This window comes from Capricornis sumatraensis, chromosome 1 (genome assembly GCF_032405125.1).
Source record: "Capricornis sumatraensis isolate serow.1 chromosome 1, serow.2, whole genome shotgun sequence".
NCBI lineage: Eukaryota > Metazoa > Chordata > Mammalia > Artiodactyla > Bovidae > Capricornis > Capricornis sumatraensis.
The window spans coordinates 44,080,718-44,097,707 of NC_091069.1; the positions used below are offsets into that span (position 1 = coordinate 44,080,718).

Genomic DNA, 16,990 nt, shown 5'->3' on the forward strand with positions numbered 1-16,990 from the left:
ACTTTTTGGCTGTTATGGATAATACTACTGTGAACATTTGTGCACAGATATTTGTTTGAATATGTGTTTTCATTTCTTTTGAATATATACCAGGAGTGGAATTCCTGGGTCATATGGTAACTTTGTGTTTAATCTTTTGAGAAGCTGACAGATTGTTTTCCAAAGTGACTGCCCTATTTTCCTTTCCTACCAGCAGTGGTCAGGAATTTTGAATTTTCCACATCCTTGACAATATTTCTTTTTGATTACAGCCATCCTAGTGGGTGTGAAATGTCTCATTATTCAGATTTTGATTTACCTTTCCCTAATGGCTGTTGATATTGAGCATTTTTTTGTGTGTAATTATTGATTATTTATGTTTTTTAAAAAAGAAATCTCCATGGTACGCATATCATCAAACTTTTATTTGTCTAATTTTCAGCTTTTTCTTTATGGTGTAAAGTAACAGCACACAGAGAAGAATAGAGCTAAAGGTCAATATTTGGCCATCTCACATGATAGATAATACTGTGGTGCAGAGTATGAGTCACTTGTCAGCTGACTGCTCTTTTCTTTAGTATTGTGATATTGCCTCCAAAACTAATGAAACAACCTAGTAGAAGTGAAAAGATCTATTACCTGGCTCCACTACTTAGTTCAGTTCAGTTCAGTCGCTCAGTCGTGTCCGACTCTGTGACCCCATGAATCGCAGCACGCCAGGCCTCCCTGTCCATCACCAACTCCCGGAGTTCACTCAGACTCAACGTCCATCGAGTCGGTGATGCCATCCAGCCATCTCATCCTCAGTCGTCCCCTTTTCCTCCTGCCTCCAATTCCTCTCAGCTTCAGAGTCTTTTCCAATGAGTCAACTCTTTGCATGAGGTGGCCAAAGGACTGGAGTTTCAGCTTTAGCATCATTCCTTCCAGAGAACACCCAGGACTGATCTCCTTTAGAATGAACTGGTTGGATCTCCTTGCAGTCCAAGGGACTCTTAAAAATCTTTCTCCAACACCACAGTTCAGAAGTATCAATTCTTCGGAGCTCAGCTTTCTTCACAGTCCAACTCTCACATCCATACGTGACTACTGGAAAAACCATAGCCTTGACTAGACGGACCTTTCTTGGCCAAGTAATGTCTCTGCTTTTGAATATGCTATCCAGGTTGGTCATAACTTTTCTTCCAAGGAATAAGTGTCTTTTAATTTCCTGGATGCAGTCACCATCTGCAGTGATTTTGGAGCCCCCCAAAATAAAGTCTGACACTGTTTCCACTGTTTCCCCATCTATTTCCCAGTACTATGACTTAATCAAATACCTTACCCTCTCTAGATACAGATTTTTCTCATCTGTAAAATGAGGGAATTGAAAATTGAAGAAGCTAATAGGATATTCTTTAAGGTTCTTTCCAGCTTTACAGTGTGGTTATATGATATAGTAATACCAGTGATATTTTTGTTATTGTCGTCTTCTTCCTGTCCCTAACAATGAAGAATTATGCCTTATTGAAAAATCTTAGACCTCAAATACCTTTTCTTCAAAAGGATTAGAGTTAGGTGCATTCGGCAAGTAAAAACCTGGGCACATGTTCAGTAAAAGCTTACTGTGGACTAGCCAAGGCCATCTGTGTGAATTTGCCTTATGTCTTAGAGGAACATGACATACGTGTCACCAGTGAAGTGGAACTAAAGGATGAAATAGTTTACACACTTGCTGTGGGTGTGGCTAGAGGTAAAGGGCCTAGGAGGAAAGAGTCCTTGACTGCATCCTCAGAAGAATTCAGAGACCATTAGAGGAGAAACAGGCTCTCAGAGGGAAGTCGTGTTCAAAGGTGAAATCAAAACCTAAACTACAACAGATAAGAAAAATAAGACATAAGAAAAGAAACATCTGGAAAGGCATACACGTTTTCAGGTAAGTGCACTTTGTTTTATTTTTCTTTTGGATTGATTTTTAAGTTTTCAGGGTACTGAAAGTTTATCACTGATCTCAAAAAAAAAAAAAAACCCAGCCCAACTGAAATAAGTCCCAGAAGTTCAGATATTATAGATGAAGACAAGGAAGTTTGACACCTGTAAGCCAAGGCAGATTCAGAAGAAGAGTGGGGAAAGGTTATTGAGGTTAAGGTCCATTTGCCAGTTTGGTAACTTTGATTCCTACCAGTTAACAAAACTACTTAATGTTTTGTTTTTGTATCTGACTGGGCTTCCCCAGTGGTTCAATAGTGAAAGAATCCGCCTGCAGTGCAGGAGATGCGAGTTCAATCCCTGGGTCAGGAAGATCCCCTGCAGAAGGAAATGGCAACCCACTCCAGTATTCTTGCCTGGGAAATCCCATGGACACAGGGACAACAAAAAACAACGAGATATTACTGAATCAGACATTGTAAATAAAAAACAAACCACATGTGAAAAGCAAAAAATGTTATTAAAAAGCAAACCCAAGTAACTAGTCAATTCAGATTGGGAAATAAAAGCTTAAAAATTTAATTCTAGCCCTTTTCCCTTATGAATACGGATCTTTGTCCCATTTTTAAATTGCTCATCATTCTCAATAAATAGGGAGGTTTTGTCTTCAGTGTTTTCTTGGAGTTCTTTAAGAAAAATATATTCCTTCAGATTATTTGGTAAACACAGAGCTTGAAATACATAAGGAATTTTTATACTCCTGATGGTCTGTTTTTAATCATTAAAAGATAAGTCACAATGACAGTGTATGAGCTATTGATGTATTTGATTGCCTTAGGAGGTGAGCAAGAAATACACTCCCCAAGTTAATAAGAGAGTCAGTATATTTGTCTCAAGAATGGCAGGTCCTCAAGTTTTGTTGTGGCATCAATTTTAAGGCATAGTCAGTCACAACTACATTCTGTTTAGTATGAGTATTGGACCGGTCACGTCCGGCTTCTTGAGCAGTTTCATCAGCCTGGAATCCCATGATGTGGCAGGATCACCAAACAGCAAAACGTCAGAGTATGCCCAGATTACTTTGACAAATAGGTTTCCTGGACTGAGCATGTATCTACATTGGACAAAAGCAGACTACCTGAGCAGATTTACGTTCACAGTAACCTAAGTGGGCCTGCTGCCAGCATAATGAGCAAAAGAAACATTATGCAGATTTGCTCAAGAATGGCTGCAAGGGATATGACATAGTTATGAATGCTGGGTAGCAGCAGAAGTAGACTTGTAGCTATAAGCTAGAAGAGAGTTCATTTTGTGACAAGATGTTATTTGGTAGATATTAGGTAGATAGTAGATACCCTAATTTACTACTATTTGGTAGATATCAGGGTATCTATTATTTGGCAGATATTAGGGCTACCAAATATTTTTCTATAAGAGCATTTGCTCCCTAGACTCAAAGCTGAACAACAATTTAATGGGTGAGAGTATAGATAGTTTGCATGTGCAGCTTATTGAACAGGTATGGACCAGAATTTGCTCTTGTAACTTAATTTAGCATGCTTAAAAAAAAAACCCTGAAATATAATTAAGCTCAGAGCAGGTTTATTTTTGGCTGTGTAGAGGAATAACAGGTTCCATGTATAACCCTTCACCATAAGAAAACACATTTCTTAAGAAAAGATGCAGGGAAATTTGGAAAAGCAGGCAGTAACTCTTCAAATAAAGCTTACAAGTAGGATCTAAAAGCTGCTGAAGTCAGTAAATAATTTGGTGCCTTCAGTGGCTGTTGGTGAAACTTATACAACCCCAACTCGCTCTGGGTACTGGTATCATTTCTCCATGTTCATCAGCACCCAGTGAATCTATTTTTAAAGTATAAATCTGGAAATAAGCATGATCAATTGGAAATGTGATTGAATGTTCACCTGTTCTTATGCCTGGAATAATGTAGTTTTTTGTAACAAAACCAAAAAAATCTGCTTCGTTGGATAGTTCTAAAAGAGCCATCTTTCTTTGCATGAATGGTATTGATTCTTTTGTTTTTTTAAGAGTGTTTCTTAACAGATAAAGTATTATGCTAAATCTGTTAAAATAGGCTATTACTTTATTATGAAAAGATAGTTCAGAATTTTATATTTCCAACATTTTTAGAGAACCTTTAGGTAGTCAATTCAGTCAGCCTTTTAAGAAATAGAATACTCCCTTTTGAAGTACCATATTCCATAACTTGAAATTCAGTCTGTTAAAAATTGTTGAATGCTTTCCTCTTACTTCCGTTTCTTCTCTTTTGGGATACAGACTTCCTTAGGGAGGAGAGGGGAGAAGTGAATTCTCAACTCAGCCAATAGAATCTAGAATTACATAGTGTTTACCTGTTTTCCCTAACACAGGCCCACCCACACACGTTATGAGGTGCTTAAGTGAAAGAACACTGAACAGACTGCTTTTCTGTGTGTGATTCCAAGTGTAACTGGAAGATGCATTAGTACTATCTGGATTTTATCATCTGGTGAGAAGGTTGTTTATCTAGCTTGTGGTGATAGCAAAGGAATAAAGAGGTAGATGTTCTATGGCTTAATTTTAAGTGTCACATTGTCAGTGCTTCAGGTTAAAGGTAGGGTTGCAAAAGGAATGATTGGAATCGTCAGATGGTTTATACTTAATTTTTTCACATTTGATTTTAGAAATATGTTATGTATAAATTATCTTTTCTTCCCTCTTGGGAAAAAGGTTGAATAAATCTCAGGCTCCAAGGATTTTGTGTTTTTAGGGAGGTTTATAATATTAATTTTTACCTCTCATTACTCTTACAGAAATAACTACAGGGATTTACTGCCTGTTGACTGTTGGTCAGCAGAAAACTAAAAATTCTTCATTTGCAGTGTTTTTCCGATCCAGGCTACAGTATTTAGTTCTTAACATACTTTGGAATTCAGTATTATTCATTGTTTTCTTTTGAACTATTAAATTTGAGAATTACATTGCTCTATGAAGGAAATCGTTTGGTAGCCAGAATGATAGCACTGTCATTTTACTTTGGTTAGCTGTTTATAGCTTATTCAGAATTTAGCTTTTTGACCGTAAGTCTCCCAAGTTCCCCTCAAAGAGATTAGGGCTTTGAGATAACTACAATTTACTATTTAAATATTTTTACAAGGTAGGGAAAATTTATAGAATTTTTTAAAAATATTGAGAGTTTTGCTTTATAAGAATTTTAGATAATGTTTCTACTTGAATGCTTTGTGATTGTTCTATAATGTGGTAGGAAGAGATTTAATAATTGTAGATCTGCTGACTGATTAAGAGGGGGTGAGGCTCCTGCTAAAAAATGAACAGTTTTGTGTTCCCAGCAGTGTTCTTTTCTGAAGCATTTTATTTTCTTTTAAAGAAAAGGTACAACTAAGATTCTCTTTTTAAAATTTTGTTTAAAACTGACTGTTTACTAGAATACCAACATGCTGCCCAGTAATGTGTGTCCATTTTTTATCAGATTTTCTAATCCGTGAGAGGGGAGTATACACTCTCTTGGGTATGTATACAGCAGAAGACATGGAGAAAGTTGCAGATTAGGAAGAAAAATTGATCTTAATAAGTTACCTGCTTGGGTAATCAGAGTGGAAAGAGGAAATTTGTAGAAATATCCCGGCTACATGTATGTATTATTTTCCTAATGAAAAGAATTAGATAGGAACACCATACTGAGTGATTTAAAATATTCACTCTGCTAAAAAAATAGATGTTCTTAGCCTCCCACCCACAGTGTCTCTAAATTACTGCTATAAAAATTTATGGGGAAAACATGGTTTGGTCAAAGAAAGATCAGATGCTGTTACTTGTGAGAACTTTTCATGAACCACAGAGAAATCATAAGATGAAACTTTGGTTCATTAGTGAGATTATAATAGTCATCTTTTAATAATGACTTCTCTCTGTGGGTAGCTGACTTTACTGTTAGAAGAAATATTGGAGATTTAGTGGGTTATTTGAATTTTCAACCACATTTTCTTTTCCCATTCCTTTTTAGTAAAGCTTATAATGAAATTGTGAAACTATGAAAGAGTTAAAGTTAACTCCCTGTAAGAGCAGGAAATTGTTGTTGTTCCTTCACTAGGTTGTGTCCTACTCTGCGACCCCATGGACTGCAACACTCCAGGCTTCCCTGTCCTTCACTATCTCCCAGACTTTGCTCAAACTCTTATGTCCATTGAGTTAGTGATGCCATCCCACCATTTTATCCTCTATCACGCCCTTCTTCTGCCCTCAATCTTTCCCAGCATCAGAGTATTTCCCAGTGTGTCAGCTCTTCACAACAGGTGGCCAAAGCATTGGAACTTCAGCTTCAGCATCAGTCCTCCAGTGAATATTCAGGGTTGATTTTCCTTTGGGATTGACTGGTTTGGTCTGCTTGCTGTCCAAAGGATTCTCAAAAGTCTCAAAAGCACCATAATTTGAAAGCATCAAAAGCAGGAAGTAAATACACTAAATCTAATTTGATTTAGATGTAGTTTTTTCCACTACTGCGAATCAAGACATTTATATAGCATTCAACCTTAAAACTAATTGCTATGATCTTTGAGGTTTTTAATTTCAGGGCCTGTTATGTTTATGAGCAGTAGAAAACTAGAACTTTATACATGGTATCAAGTTATCGACAAAGAGCAGACCATAAACATTTGTTTAAATACTGAGAAATAAAGATGCATCTCTGAGAAAACAAATATTAAGTGATAAGGCAGCATTACATAAATTATTATCAAGGCCAACTTTATATTATTAGATATATTATTTAGATTACCAAGTATTATCTAGCCTAACTGAATACATTTTACAAATACTTGATTTTTTTTTTAACATTACATTAAGACCTTGAAAATCGCTGGTTTAACTCTCACAGTTTGAATAATTTTAAGAGACTCAAAATTCTGTGACTTGAGTGAATCAACGAGATGGCCCAACAGAACAAATCCCAGTGCGGCTTTGTTTCTCATTCAGATCCGGTGACAAATCCTATGAGGTGAGGGAAACGTCCCCGTCTGGGGGAGTTGTGTGTTACAGGACTGGTTTGTAGTTTTGAGAATTCATGAACGACCCTGGGTCCAGCCCTCATGACTGTCAAGGGCCAGAGTTCTTAGGGTTGGCCTTAGGGAACTCTGTCACAGCGTAGTCCTTTGCAAGTGCTGCTTCCTGTTTGAAGAGAATAGTATCCACAATGAAATAATTAATGAATGATTCAGGAAAGTATTTGACTTTCTGGCTTTTCAGGATTTTATTCTAAATGAAATGTGTCAAAAATCACCCAGGGCTGCTGCTTCCTAACTCTTCTTTCTCCCATCCTTCTTTCTGTTCCCTTTTATAAACTATTGAGAACTCAAATAAACTAAAATCCTGTTAAAGGTCAGTGTATAGTATAGCATTAAATCAAAAGCTATGATATAATTCCATATACAAAGTATTTTCTAATAAAACCTTCTAGAGCATTCAGTAGTGAAGTTGCTCATGTCATAACTTTGAGGGGGAAAAAAATCATGAAACATGATTCTGCCAAATTTAGATCAGTGTGTGGATACATCACTAAGGTTCAGTTTTTATCACTCAGTCCAATGAATGGCCACACTTGGCAGTAACAACTTTCCTCACTAAAGAGGCTGTGAATGGGGCAGCTTCACATCAGAGACAGGACAGGAGACCAGACGCTGTGACTTGACAGGCCCAGCATAAATGAAACTCTCACACATTTAGGTTGTGAGAGGGCTGGAAGGAAGCAAACTTTAAATCTTTAGTTCATTTCTATATTAAATTTTTTACTTTAAAATTTTTATTAAATTTCATTTTCCATTTTTATTGTCTTCTCTTTTTTTACTTTTTATTTTGAAATAATTCTAGCCTTAGAGAAAAATTGGAAAAATAATTCAGTGAGTTTACATATACCCTTTATTTCCTCTAATGTTAGCGATCTGTATAACCAGAGTATATTTATCAAGACCAGGAAACTGACATTGGTATACTACTGTTCACTAAACTATAGGCCATATTCAGATTTCAGTTTTCCACTGTCCTTTTTCCGTTCCAGGATCCAATTCCTGATCCTGCGTAGTTGCTTCATCTCCTGCATCTCCAACCTGGGAGTTTCTCAGTCTTTCCTTGTCTTTCATGATCTTTGTACTTTGGGTACTGAGAGTTGTTTTGTAGGCTGTCAGTTTGGGTTGGTCTGATATGTTCTCCTGATTAGATCGAGGTTACACGTTTTCTGGCAACATAGCGCAAAAGTGATGTGGCTTTCATACATCATAATCAGGGAAAACACGATACTGAAACATTTTATTGCAGATGTTAACCTTGATCAGTTAGTTAAGATGGTGTCTGCCAGGTTTCGCCCTCTGTAAGTTACTGTTTTTCACTTCATAATCAATAAGTATCTTGGAGGAGATACTTGAGACTGTTATTGGCCTTTTTAAAGTGCATGTAATTTGGTCAGTGTTTTAATAAAAATAAGGACTAGAGAAAACCTTGATTATTCTGTTTCTGGGAGTAATCTAACTGTCCAGAATAATCATTACACAATACTTTTTGTGGAACATGGACTCCATATTCCATTTTTTAATTTCATAGGGTGGTATAGATTTAAAGTGATTGAGAAAAATCCATTTATTCATTTTTTTCAAGTTTAAATTTTATCCAAGGGACTTTTGAACTCAGCTTTAAAATAATTGAGTTACTAGAAACTTCAGATGGTTAGTCAATATTATAGAAGTTTGTCCTGTATTAGAGCAATAGCATTTATATAAACTCTCACTATTAAATACGTCATAGTAGGAAAGAGTTGGAGGGTTTTCTTGCTTGTTGTTTAGTTTCCCAGTGCAGTTCTCTCCTCCCCACCCCCCATTTATTTCTCATTTTAAACTCAGTTGTTTCAGCTGATCCAGAGTACTGGTTTGAGTTTGAATTGTAACCTTGGTTTTCTTATCTATTGAACCTCACAAGGTTGTTCTGGGATTAAATCAGTTGTTTTATGTAAAGTATTTAGAACAGTGCTTGGCACAGAACCCAGAAAGTGTTGGACACTAAGAAAAAAGGGTAGCAGAGGCATGGGTTGCCTGCTGACTTGAAGAAACTATAGCATTTACAATGAGTATAATTCTGTCAGATGTTTTTCGTTCCGAACAGCTATCTAATCCCACTGAATTTGCTGCTTTCTGCAAAATTTTCTTCAAGACTTTAGTGGTGAAATCTAGGGGAATTTCTGGTCTTGCTTTCCTGAGAGAAGTATATTATCATTTTAGGCACTTTGGTAAACTAAAAGAGTTGAATACAGGCCAAGCATGGGCAGACACAATTAAAAAAAAAAAAAAGAAGAATCCTTAGTTTGTGTCCTTTAAAAATACATTTTCTAGACGTGGGGAGTTAAGTGATCATTTTGGGGTAGGGTGGCCAGGTTGTATTTAAACCCCCACCCCCGTCAGGAATACTGCCCTGCAGTTTTTTCTTGGCTGTTAACTTTTCTGTGATTGCATGAAACCTGTCCCTACGCTGTCTGGGCTGTCTTCTCATATATGTGTTTTTCTTCCTCATGGTGCCAGGAATTTGTCTTAGTGTAATACTGTGCTTTTCCCCTTGGACTCCTTTCTCCCCTCCTCATTTTTAAAGAAAAGCATACAAAGTCCACTTTATTTACTGATGTTTTTATTGTTGGTCACTACCAGGCAACAGGGTTGACAAATACAGTGAGCTTTGAGGAAGTGACAAAATTTCAAATAATGTCCAATAGCCCTAGGCATAATTGCATAGTTGCTGTTCGTCTCTGCTGGAGTGTAACTTGTCTAGAGTTTATTTTTCTTTACGGTCTCTTTTCCTAAATGGCCCCCTGATGGCCTCTTACTCTTATTAATATTTACCAACCTTGTTTGGGGTGTGATAAGTTATTTATCAAAAAACCTGAACTACTGCTTAACTTCTAGGAGCATCAGTCTTCTCATTTATCAAATGGAGATAAGTAACTATACTTGATACAGTTGTGATAGAAATTAATTAGTTAATGTGTGTGTGTTTAATATATAGGTTTCAGTTTTAGCTCTGTCACATAGTACCTGTTTGGCCTTGAACCAGTCACTGGCCTTTCTGACTGACAACTTCTGCTCCCTGTCTGGACAATGGAGTTAATAAGACATCCCTAACTAATTCACAGCGCTGTTGTGAGGGTCAAATAACCTAATCCTGTGAGAAAGCACTTTGCTGATTAACTTTCTGTACAAGTGCAAGATAGACCTTAATCTAAGTTTGATTCCAATTGATATTGATATGCCTTTTGATTTAAAAGCATTCCCCTATGCTTTTCAAAGCCTGCTTTTAGTTTCTCTGAGTTTGGGTTCCCTAGGTCAAGAAGATATTTCCTCATCTGGCCTCCACAGATTAGCCTTTCTCTAAATGTCAGGCTGAGCTTCACTGGTGGTTTAGTGGTAAAGAATCCATCTGCCAATGAAGGAGGTATGGGTTTGATCCTTGGGTTGAGAAGATCCCCTGGAGAAGGAAATGGCAACCCACTCCAGTATTCTTGCCTGGAGAATCCCATGGACAGAGGAGCCTGGCAGGCTGCAGTCCATGGGGTTGCAAAGAGTCAGACACAACTGAGCGACTAAGCAACAACGAAATGTCAGGCTACCAAGCACTGGCCAGAAGGAAGGTTGAGAGAGGTAGCTAAAATATTAAAATATTTTAATGCACAGAAATATTAATAATCACCATCAAGATAAGATGATAGTTCTCCCATTCTCATTCCAGCCACTCTTATCAAGTGTAATGAAATACTGAAACTGCAGCTTCAAAGCCATTGCTCTCCCTATCACACGGCTTAGTAATAACTCTTTAAGACCAGTGGTTAAGACTCACACTCCCAATGAGGGAAACATGGGTTTAATCCCTGGTCAAGGGACTAAGATCCTGCATGCTGTGAGGTGTGGCCAAATAAAATTAAAAAATTTTAAGACATCAGTATGATTATGGTAGTAAGCAAATGTGTATTAAATACCTTACTGTGTACTAAGTACTATGACAAAAATAGGGGAAATTCCTAAAAAAATTGTTATCTCCAGTTTGTTCTCAGTGGTTCTGAGGGTGAAGGGTGGGAAGGAAGTTGGGGGATGGAGTGTGGGAAGGTGAGACATTTCTCAGGGGTGCTGCTGAACCTCTGACAATGTGCAGGCCATCTCCCCCCTCCACTCCCCATGTCAGAATGTCAGTAGTGCCAGGGTTGAGAAACCCGAGTTTAGGGGAACAGTCACTATCTGTGGGAGAGATGTTAATTGCTTTCCCATCAGGATGAAAATATGTTATCACTGTAGCTGATAGACGATCAGATGTCACTTGGCCACCCTGAAAAGCAGGGCTGGGAGTTTGTCCAGAAGTGCCCTGTATCTTGAGAAGGGGAACATGGCCTTCACTTCTTTCAGTGGTCTACTGAGAAGCCAAAAGACACCAACAGAAAGAAAAGCAGTAACCTCATACTCCTACAGCTGACACCATTATTTTGCCTATCTCTTTTCTCCATTTATGGAAAAATGCTGCTTATTAATCCTGCTGATGGTGAAAGAAGGAAGATGATGATTAACTTTTCACTCTTAGCAAGAAACTGCTCTAAGTTTACCACCCTCCAATCATCAGCTAATTTGTTTTCACAAAATGGCTCCACCACCACAAGCATAAGAAAAGAGTTCCTTTTGTTTGAATCATCCTTTTGAAATTAACCACAGGGGAATGCTGGTGTAGATGGAATTCTGTTTCATCAGAGATAACATATGCAATCCACATTATATTTTTTACCATAAAAAAATTATAACATTTTCATGTTTTAAAACATTTTCCTCCCGTGCCCCCAGCATCCCTTATACCTACTCTCTTGCCCACCAAAATAGGAGTGTTCAAAAGATTATGTAAACACATTCCTAAGGTCTGTTTTGTCCCTTGCTTAGTGTTTGTTTTGCTTCTTTTTATTTTTCAGGACAGGAATTTTGTACTTGTGTTTAGTGGGTAGAAAGCAAAAAGGCTGTGTGCAGTGTGAAAAAGAAAAATGTTATGTTAAAGGAGCAATGTGGACCAAGATTGGTTCCCCAGTTTTCCTTCTTAAGGTAAAACTGACAATTACATATTAGAAAGTCTTTTCCTTTGCAAACACTTGATAAGAAAACAGTTGTATTTCACTGGCCTTTGAAGAACAAATGATTAGAATGTTGTATCAGTCAAATTAATGAGACTCTAAGAAACGTATTTTATGGCGAATTACTCATGTTTTCCTGACACCCCCCCCCCCACACACACACACAGAGCGGTCCAGAATGTATTTCTTTTAAAATTTGTTCAACTTGGGAAGGTCCCTGCTGATGAGAACAGCATGCTTAATTTTCACAGATCAAGCGGACTTCAAAGTAATAGATGTTATAGGAAACAGCCTTATTGTGTTAGCAAGATTTTCTCTATCATTTTTTCCAGTCTCATATAGACTTAATGGTGCTATTTCTTATTCTTTTTGCTAGGTCTCTGGGATGGGACTGAATATATGGGGTCAGACCAGCTAACTTAACTGAATACCACCAGGTGTTGTCTGTGATTGAAGTATGAGAATACACTTATGTACATATGCATTTCATGTTCTCAGGAGTATGTCTTCAGAAATTGATCTCGAAGAAGTCTGTATGTTATTCAGATTTTTAAAACACAGGTTATCTACAGAGAGTGAATGCAAGAGTTACTACCTAGCTGCTGGGCTTTGTTTAAGATCGTAAATAACCATTACTACTTAAGTATCTTATTTGAGATTTTAGATTATTAGATACAGAAATAGAAACCAAGTTTCAGTGTGTTCTGTGATTGAAATTTTGATATCTGATAAATATCTCAAATTAGACCTTCTAAGGGATCTAACCAAAGTAAGAATAACTGGGAACATGTTGTTTTCCTTGGCTAATTTGGCCAGAGGCTCTAGAAAATACAGAATGGTGAGTATATGCCAGCCCTACTCTTATTCCTTGTCAAAGCTAGAATTAGTTCTTGTTTTGCTATAGGGGCAATAGAACTAAATCTGTAGTGCTGTATGCACATTACTTGTAAATTCTTACGTTAGGACCAGATGGTCTCTCGTATATTTTCACCTCCACCGTTCTCTTCATTTTACTTTAGTCCCTTCATTTTTAGAGATGAGGAAGCAGATTGGTTTATTCAAAGAGAACTAGAACTATAATATAGGTTAATACTTGCTAGCCATGCTAAAAACTAGTGTCAGCCAAATATGGGCATTTATGTATCATTTTCAGATTTTTGCCATATCTATGTGCTTACTATACTGTTGAAATTGACTTCTTTAAATAAGTTCTTTTTAAGGAAATGTTTTGCTGCTATAAATGAAAAACCCCCACTTCCTAAAAATAGAAAGTAACTCTAAAAAGGAATCTGAATCAGGACAGTGTTATTAAAAGTTAATTTAAATTTGAAATTTAATTAATTCATGTTATTGAAGTTTTAATTCTTACTGCTCTTGGTCAGAAGTGTGCCACAGCAGTGTTTGCATGTTTAGATGGCAGTATGTTAATTGTCTAAGAAGAGCTCATTTAAAACCCCTGGTTAAATCTTCTGCTTCAGGTTTTTAAAATGGAATGCCTCTTTAGGGGAGAAGTAAAAGGGATAGACATTCATATATTGATATATGACATAGTGTAGATCAGATGATCTTGTTATATTCAACTATAGTTAAACTATAGCACAATATCACAATATTCTGGTTTTATAGAATACTGACACTGATAAGGCTACAGACCATTTCCATCACCGCTGTGGTGCCTTCCTGTTGCTTTTTTGTAGTCACATTCACTTCCCCCTTGCTCCCACCCCTAGTTTAACCTTTGGCAGCCACTTATCTGATTTCTGTTTCTGTAATTTTGTCATTTCAAGAGTGTTGTATAAAAGAAATCATATATGTGACCTTTTGAGCTTAGATTTTTATACTCAGCACAATTCTCTAAAGATGTGTCCATGATGTTTCATGTACCAGTAGTTTATTCCTTTTTATTGCTGAGTACTATTCCGTAGTATGGATGTACCACAGGTTAATCATGCACTCAGTAAAGAACATTTGGATTAATTCAAGTTTTTGGCTACTATGAATAAAGCTGCTATAAACATTTATGTACAGGTTTGTGTGAACATAAGTCTTGATTTTACTACCATGTTCTTTGTTCTTTTCTGATGTTCCAAGCTATTTTTTTTTTTTAATTTATTTTCTGTTTAGAGAATTCCTGCTAACCATGCTATTAGAGTAGCTCTGCTGGTGCCAGACTCTCTTAATGTTTCCTCCTCTGAGAATGTCTTAGTTTTTCTTTCCATTTTTGCTGGAATCTGGTTGATAGTTACTTTCTTTCAGCACCTGAAGAAAATAGGCCACTTGCTTCTGGCTTCTGTAGTTTCTGGTGAAAAATTCATTGTTTTCCCCCTACAGGTAAGATTTAGTTCTTCTCTGACTGCTTTCAAGAAAATTTCTTTGCCTTTAAGTCAGAAGTTTAATTATCGTGTCTTGGCATAGATTTCTTTAGTTTTATCCTATGTGGAGTTTGTTCAGCTTCCTGAATCTGTGGTTTTGTTTCCTTTTCACATTTGTTGCATTTCAGTCGTTGTCTGAGTACTTTTTCAGCTCCATTCTTTCTCCTTTCTTTCTGAACTCCAGTGACCCTAATGTTATTAATAGGGCCGTTTTGTAGCCCCACAGGTCCATGAGGCTCGTTCCTGTTTTTTTCCAGTCTAATTTCCTGTCTGTTGTTAAGACTGGGTACTTTCTGTCTTCCAGCTCATTCCTTTCCTACATACCTTCCATTCTAGGTTGAGCCCATCCAGTGAACTTTACAAATTGTCTCTTTCTTTGTGGAGACTATTTTTTGTTTGTCTCTCTGCCCCAAACTTGTTTGTAATTGATTACTGAAATTTTTTATCATGACTGGTTTAAAATCTTTGTTAGATAATTCTCACATCTCTGTCATCTAAACTTCTGGCATCTGTTGATTATCTTTTTGCATTGTTTTAATTCTGTCTTGTACTTTATATAGTAAGTGGCTTTCTTTTGAAAGCTGGACATTTTCGTTTTATGTTCGGACACTCTGAATATCATCCAGACCTTCTATTTTCGCTGGCTTTTCCTCACATTGCTCTGTCAGGGGAGTACGGGGAGCCTTCTTACTACTACTAGGTGGACATGGAAGTCCAGGTTCCCTGCTCGCCCTCCATTGACCCCTGAGGGAAGAAGATCCTGCCGAATTGGGATGGAACCCCAGGCTCCCTGCGCTCTCCACTGACACCACTCGGGCAGGGGAGGAGGCATGTTGCCAGTCAACAGGGTGGTCATGCTGGCTCTCCACTTGGCCTGTCCTGACACTGCCTCTGGCAAGGGTAGGCCCAGGGGGAGGTCAGGCCGCCTCATTATGGCCTCCTGAGGTAGATGTCCGGGCTCACCACTCAGCTCTTGCTGGTGAGTGCGATGGTGCAGTCACAGTGGTCACCACACTTCTGTGGTGTTGGCTGCATTAGAGCAGTTATTGTCAAAAGTTTTCTGTCTTGCTAAGGCTGCGTTTTCTTGTTCTTTTGACCAGAGAGAGCAGCAGATGTTTGTTTTTCTCTGTGCCAGTTGGCATTTCCAGGTTGCTAGATTCTTAAGCTTCAGATCTGGGATATATTGATATTAGGCAAAAAGAAAACTGAAAGAACTTGCCACTAAGTCATTCCATGGACCCCAAAGCCCCTAGCTGTTCTGCCTTCTTTCTACTTTTCAGAGTCTTCTTCTGCTTTATATATAATTTCAGAGTTTTGTGTTATAATTAGCAGAAATCATAGGGAAAATAATGTCTTCCTCATCGTCCTGGAATTGGAATTTACATTTTTAATGTAAAGTTAACATTCCTAAATTTACATTTTAATGTGTTTAAACAGTTATATCAAATATACAACCATTATTGGGGGAAATGTCACACACTTTATATATTATGTGATAATTTTCATAATACTGTGCTCACAAGGACTTTTAGGAAAGAACATCTTTACTTAAATTGAAATTCATTGTTCAAATTATTAATGAAAACTTTTCCCCTCTAGGAAATAATGCAAAAGGTGTCCCAAGGCTCCTGACCAGTGAACAAAGATTTGAGAAAGACAGCCAAGCTCATGTTTTCTCCTGATCAAGAAAATCATCCATCCAAAGCACCAGTGAAATATGGTGAACTCATTGTCTTAGGGTAAGACTTCTCCATCTGATGAGCATAAAATTGAATGATATATGGTAACTTGAACATCTTCGTTAAATGAACTTTTTTTAGAATTTATATCCTGCCTATTTCCAAAGAGTATTTAAAGCTACAGAGTTATATTACCAAATCAAGAAATTCTTCTAATTCTCCATTTTTATGTCATCCTTTGTAAGTACTCAAATGCTCCATAAACTCTGCCTCACCCTCATCCTTAGAAAGGACAAACCTTCTTAAAGATGAAGTGAAAACTGTACTTGTCTGAAGTCACATAGCCAATCCATTTGTCTTCTCTATGCCTTCTTTTAGAAAATTTGCCTCAGCTGACTATACCCAAAATCTCCCCTCTGCTTAGGTCATTTCATGTAGGTTAGTGTTTATTTGTCCCTTTGCCCTCTGAGACAGATGCTGCTTTGTGCTTTTGGTCCTGTACTTAAAAGAAAAGAGTTGTGTAGACATAACAATATGATGATTTCTGAAGCCCAGGACATTGCTACTTGTTTGCTTCAAAAGTAATCTCATCCATTCAACTCATACAGTCTTATGATTGACGAATAAATGATTCCATTATTTCAGTTTATCCAGTCTAAACTTGCCACAGTGTCAAAATGGAGACACAATGTTAGTCTGTTTCTTAGAGATCTCAGAAACTAGACATTGTAAAATTTATTTTCTCCCTACTGTTTCTGTACTTTTTCCAGCACTGCTAGCTGTGTGGCCTTAGGCAAGTCACTTAACCGTTTTGGGCCTTAGTTTCCTCTTCTGTAAAATGACAGACAAGATCAACTAAGGTCTCTTGAGATTAAAGAAAATGTTGTTTTCTCAAAAACAATTTAAAG

General features: G+C 37.3%; 1 protein-coding gene across 1 annotated transcript in view; it reads left to right on the plus strand.

Annotated features, from left to right (window-relative positions):
- Positions 1 to 16,990, plus strand: part of PELI1 (pellino E3 ubiquitin protein ligase 1) — a 56,834-nt gene that overhangs the window by 25,102 nt on the left and 14,742 nt on the right. The window contains exon 2 of the mRNA XM_068965767.1: positions 16,003 to 16,142. Within this exon, the coding sequence (XP_068821868.1) occupies positions 16,072 to 16,142 (71 nt within the window). The 5' untranslated portion in view covers positions 16,003 to 16,071. The remainder of the gene's footprint in view (positions 1 to 16,002; positions 16,143 to 16,990) is intronic.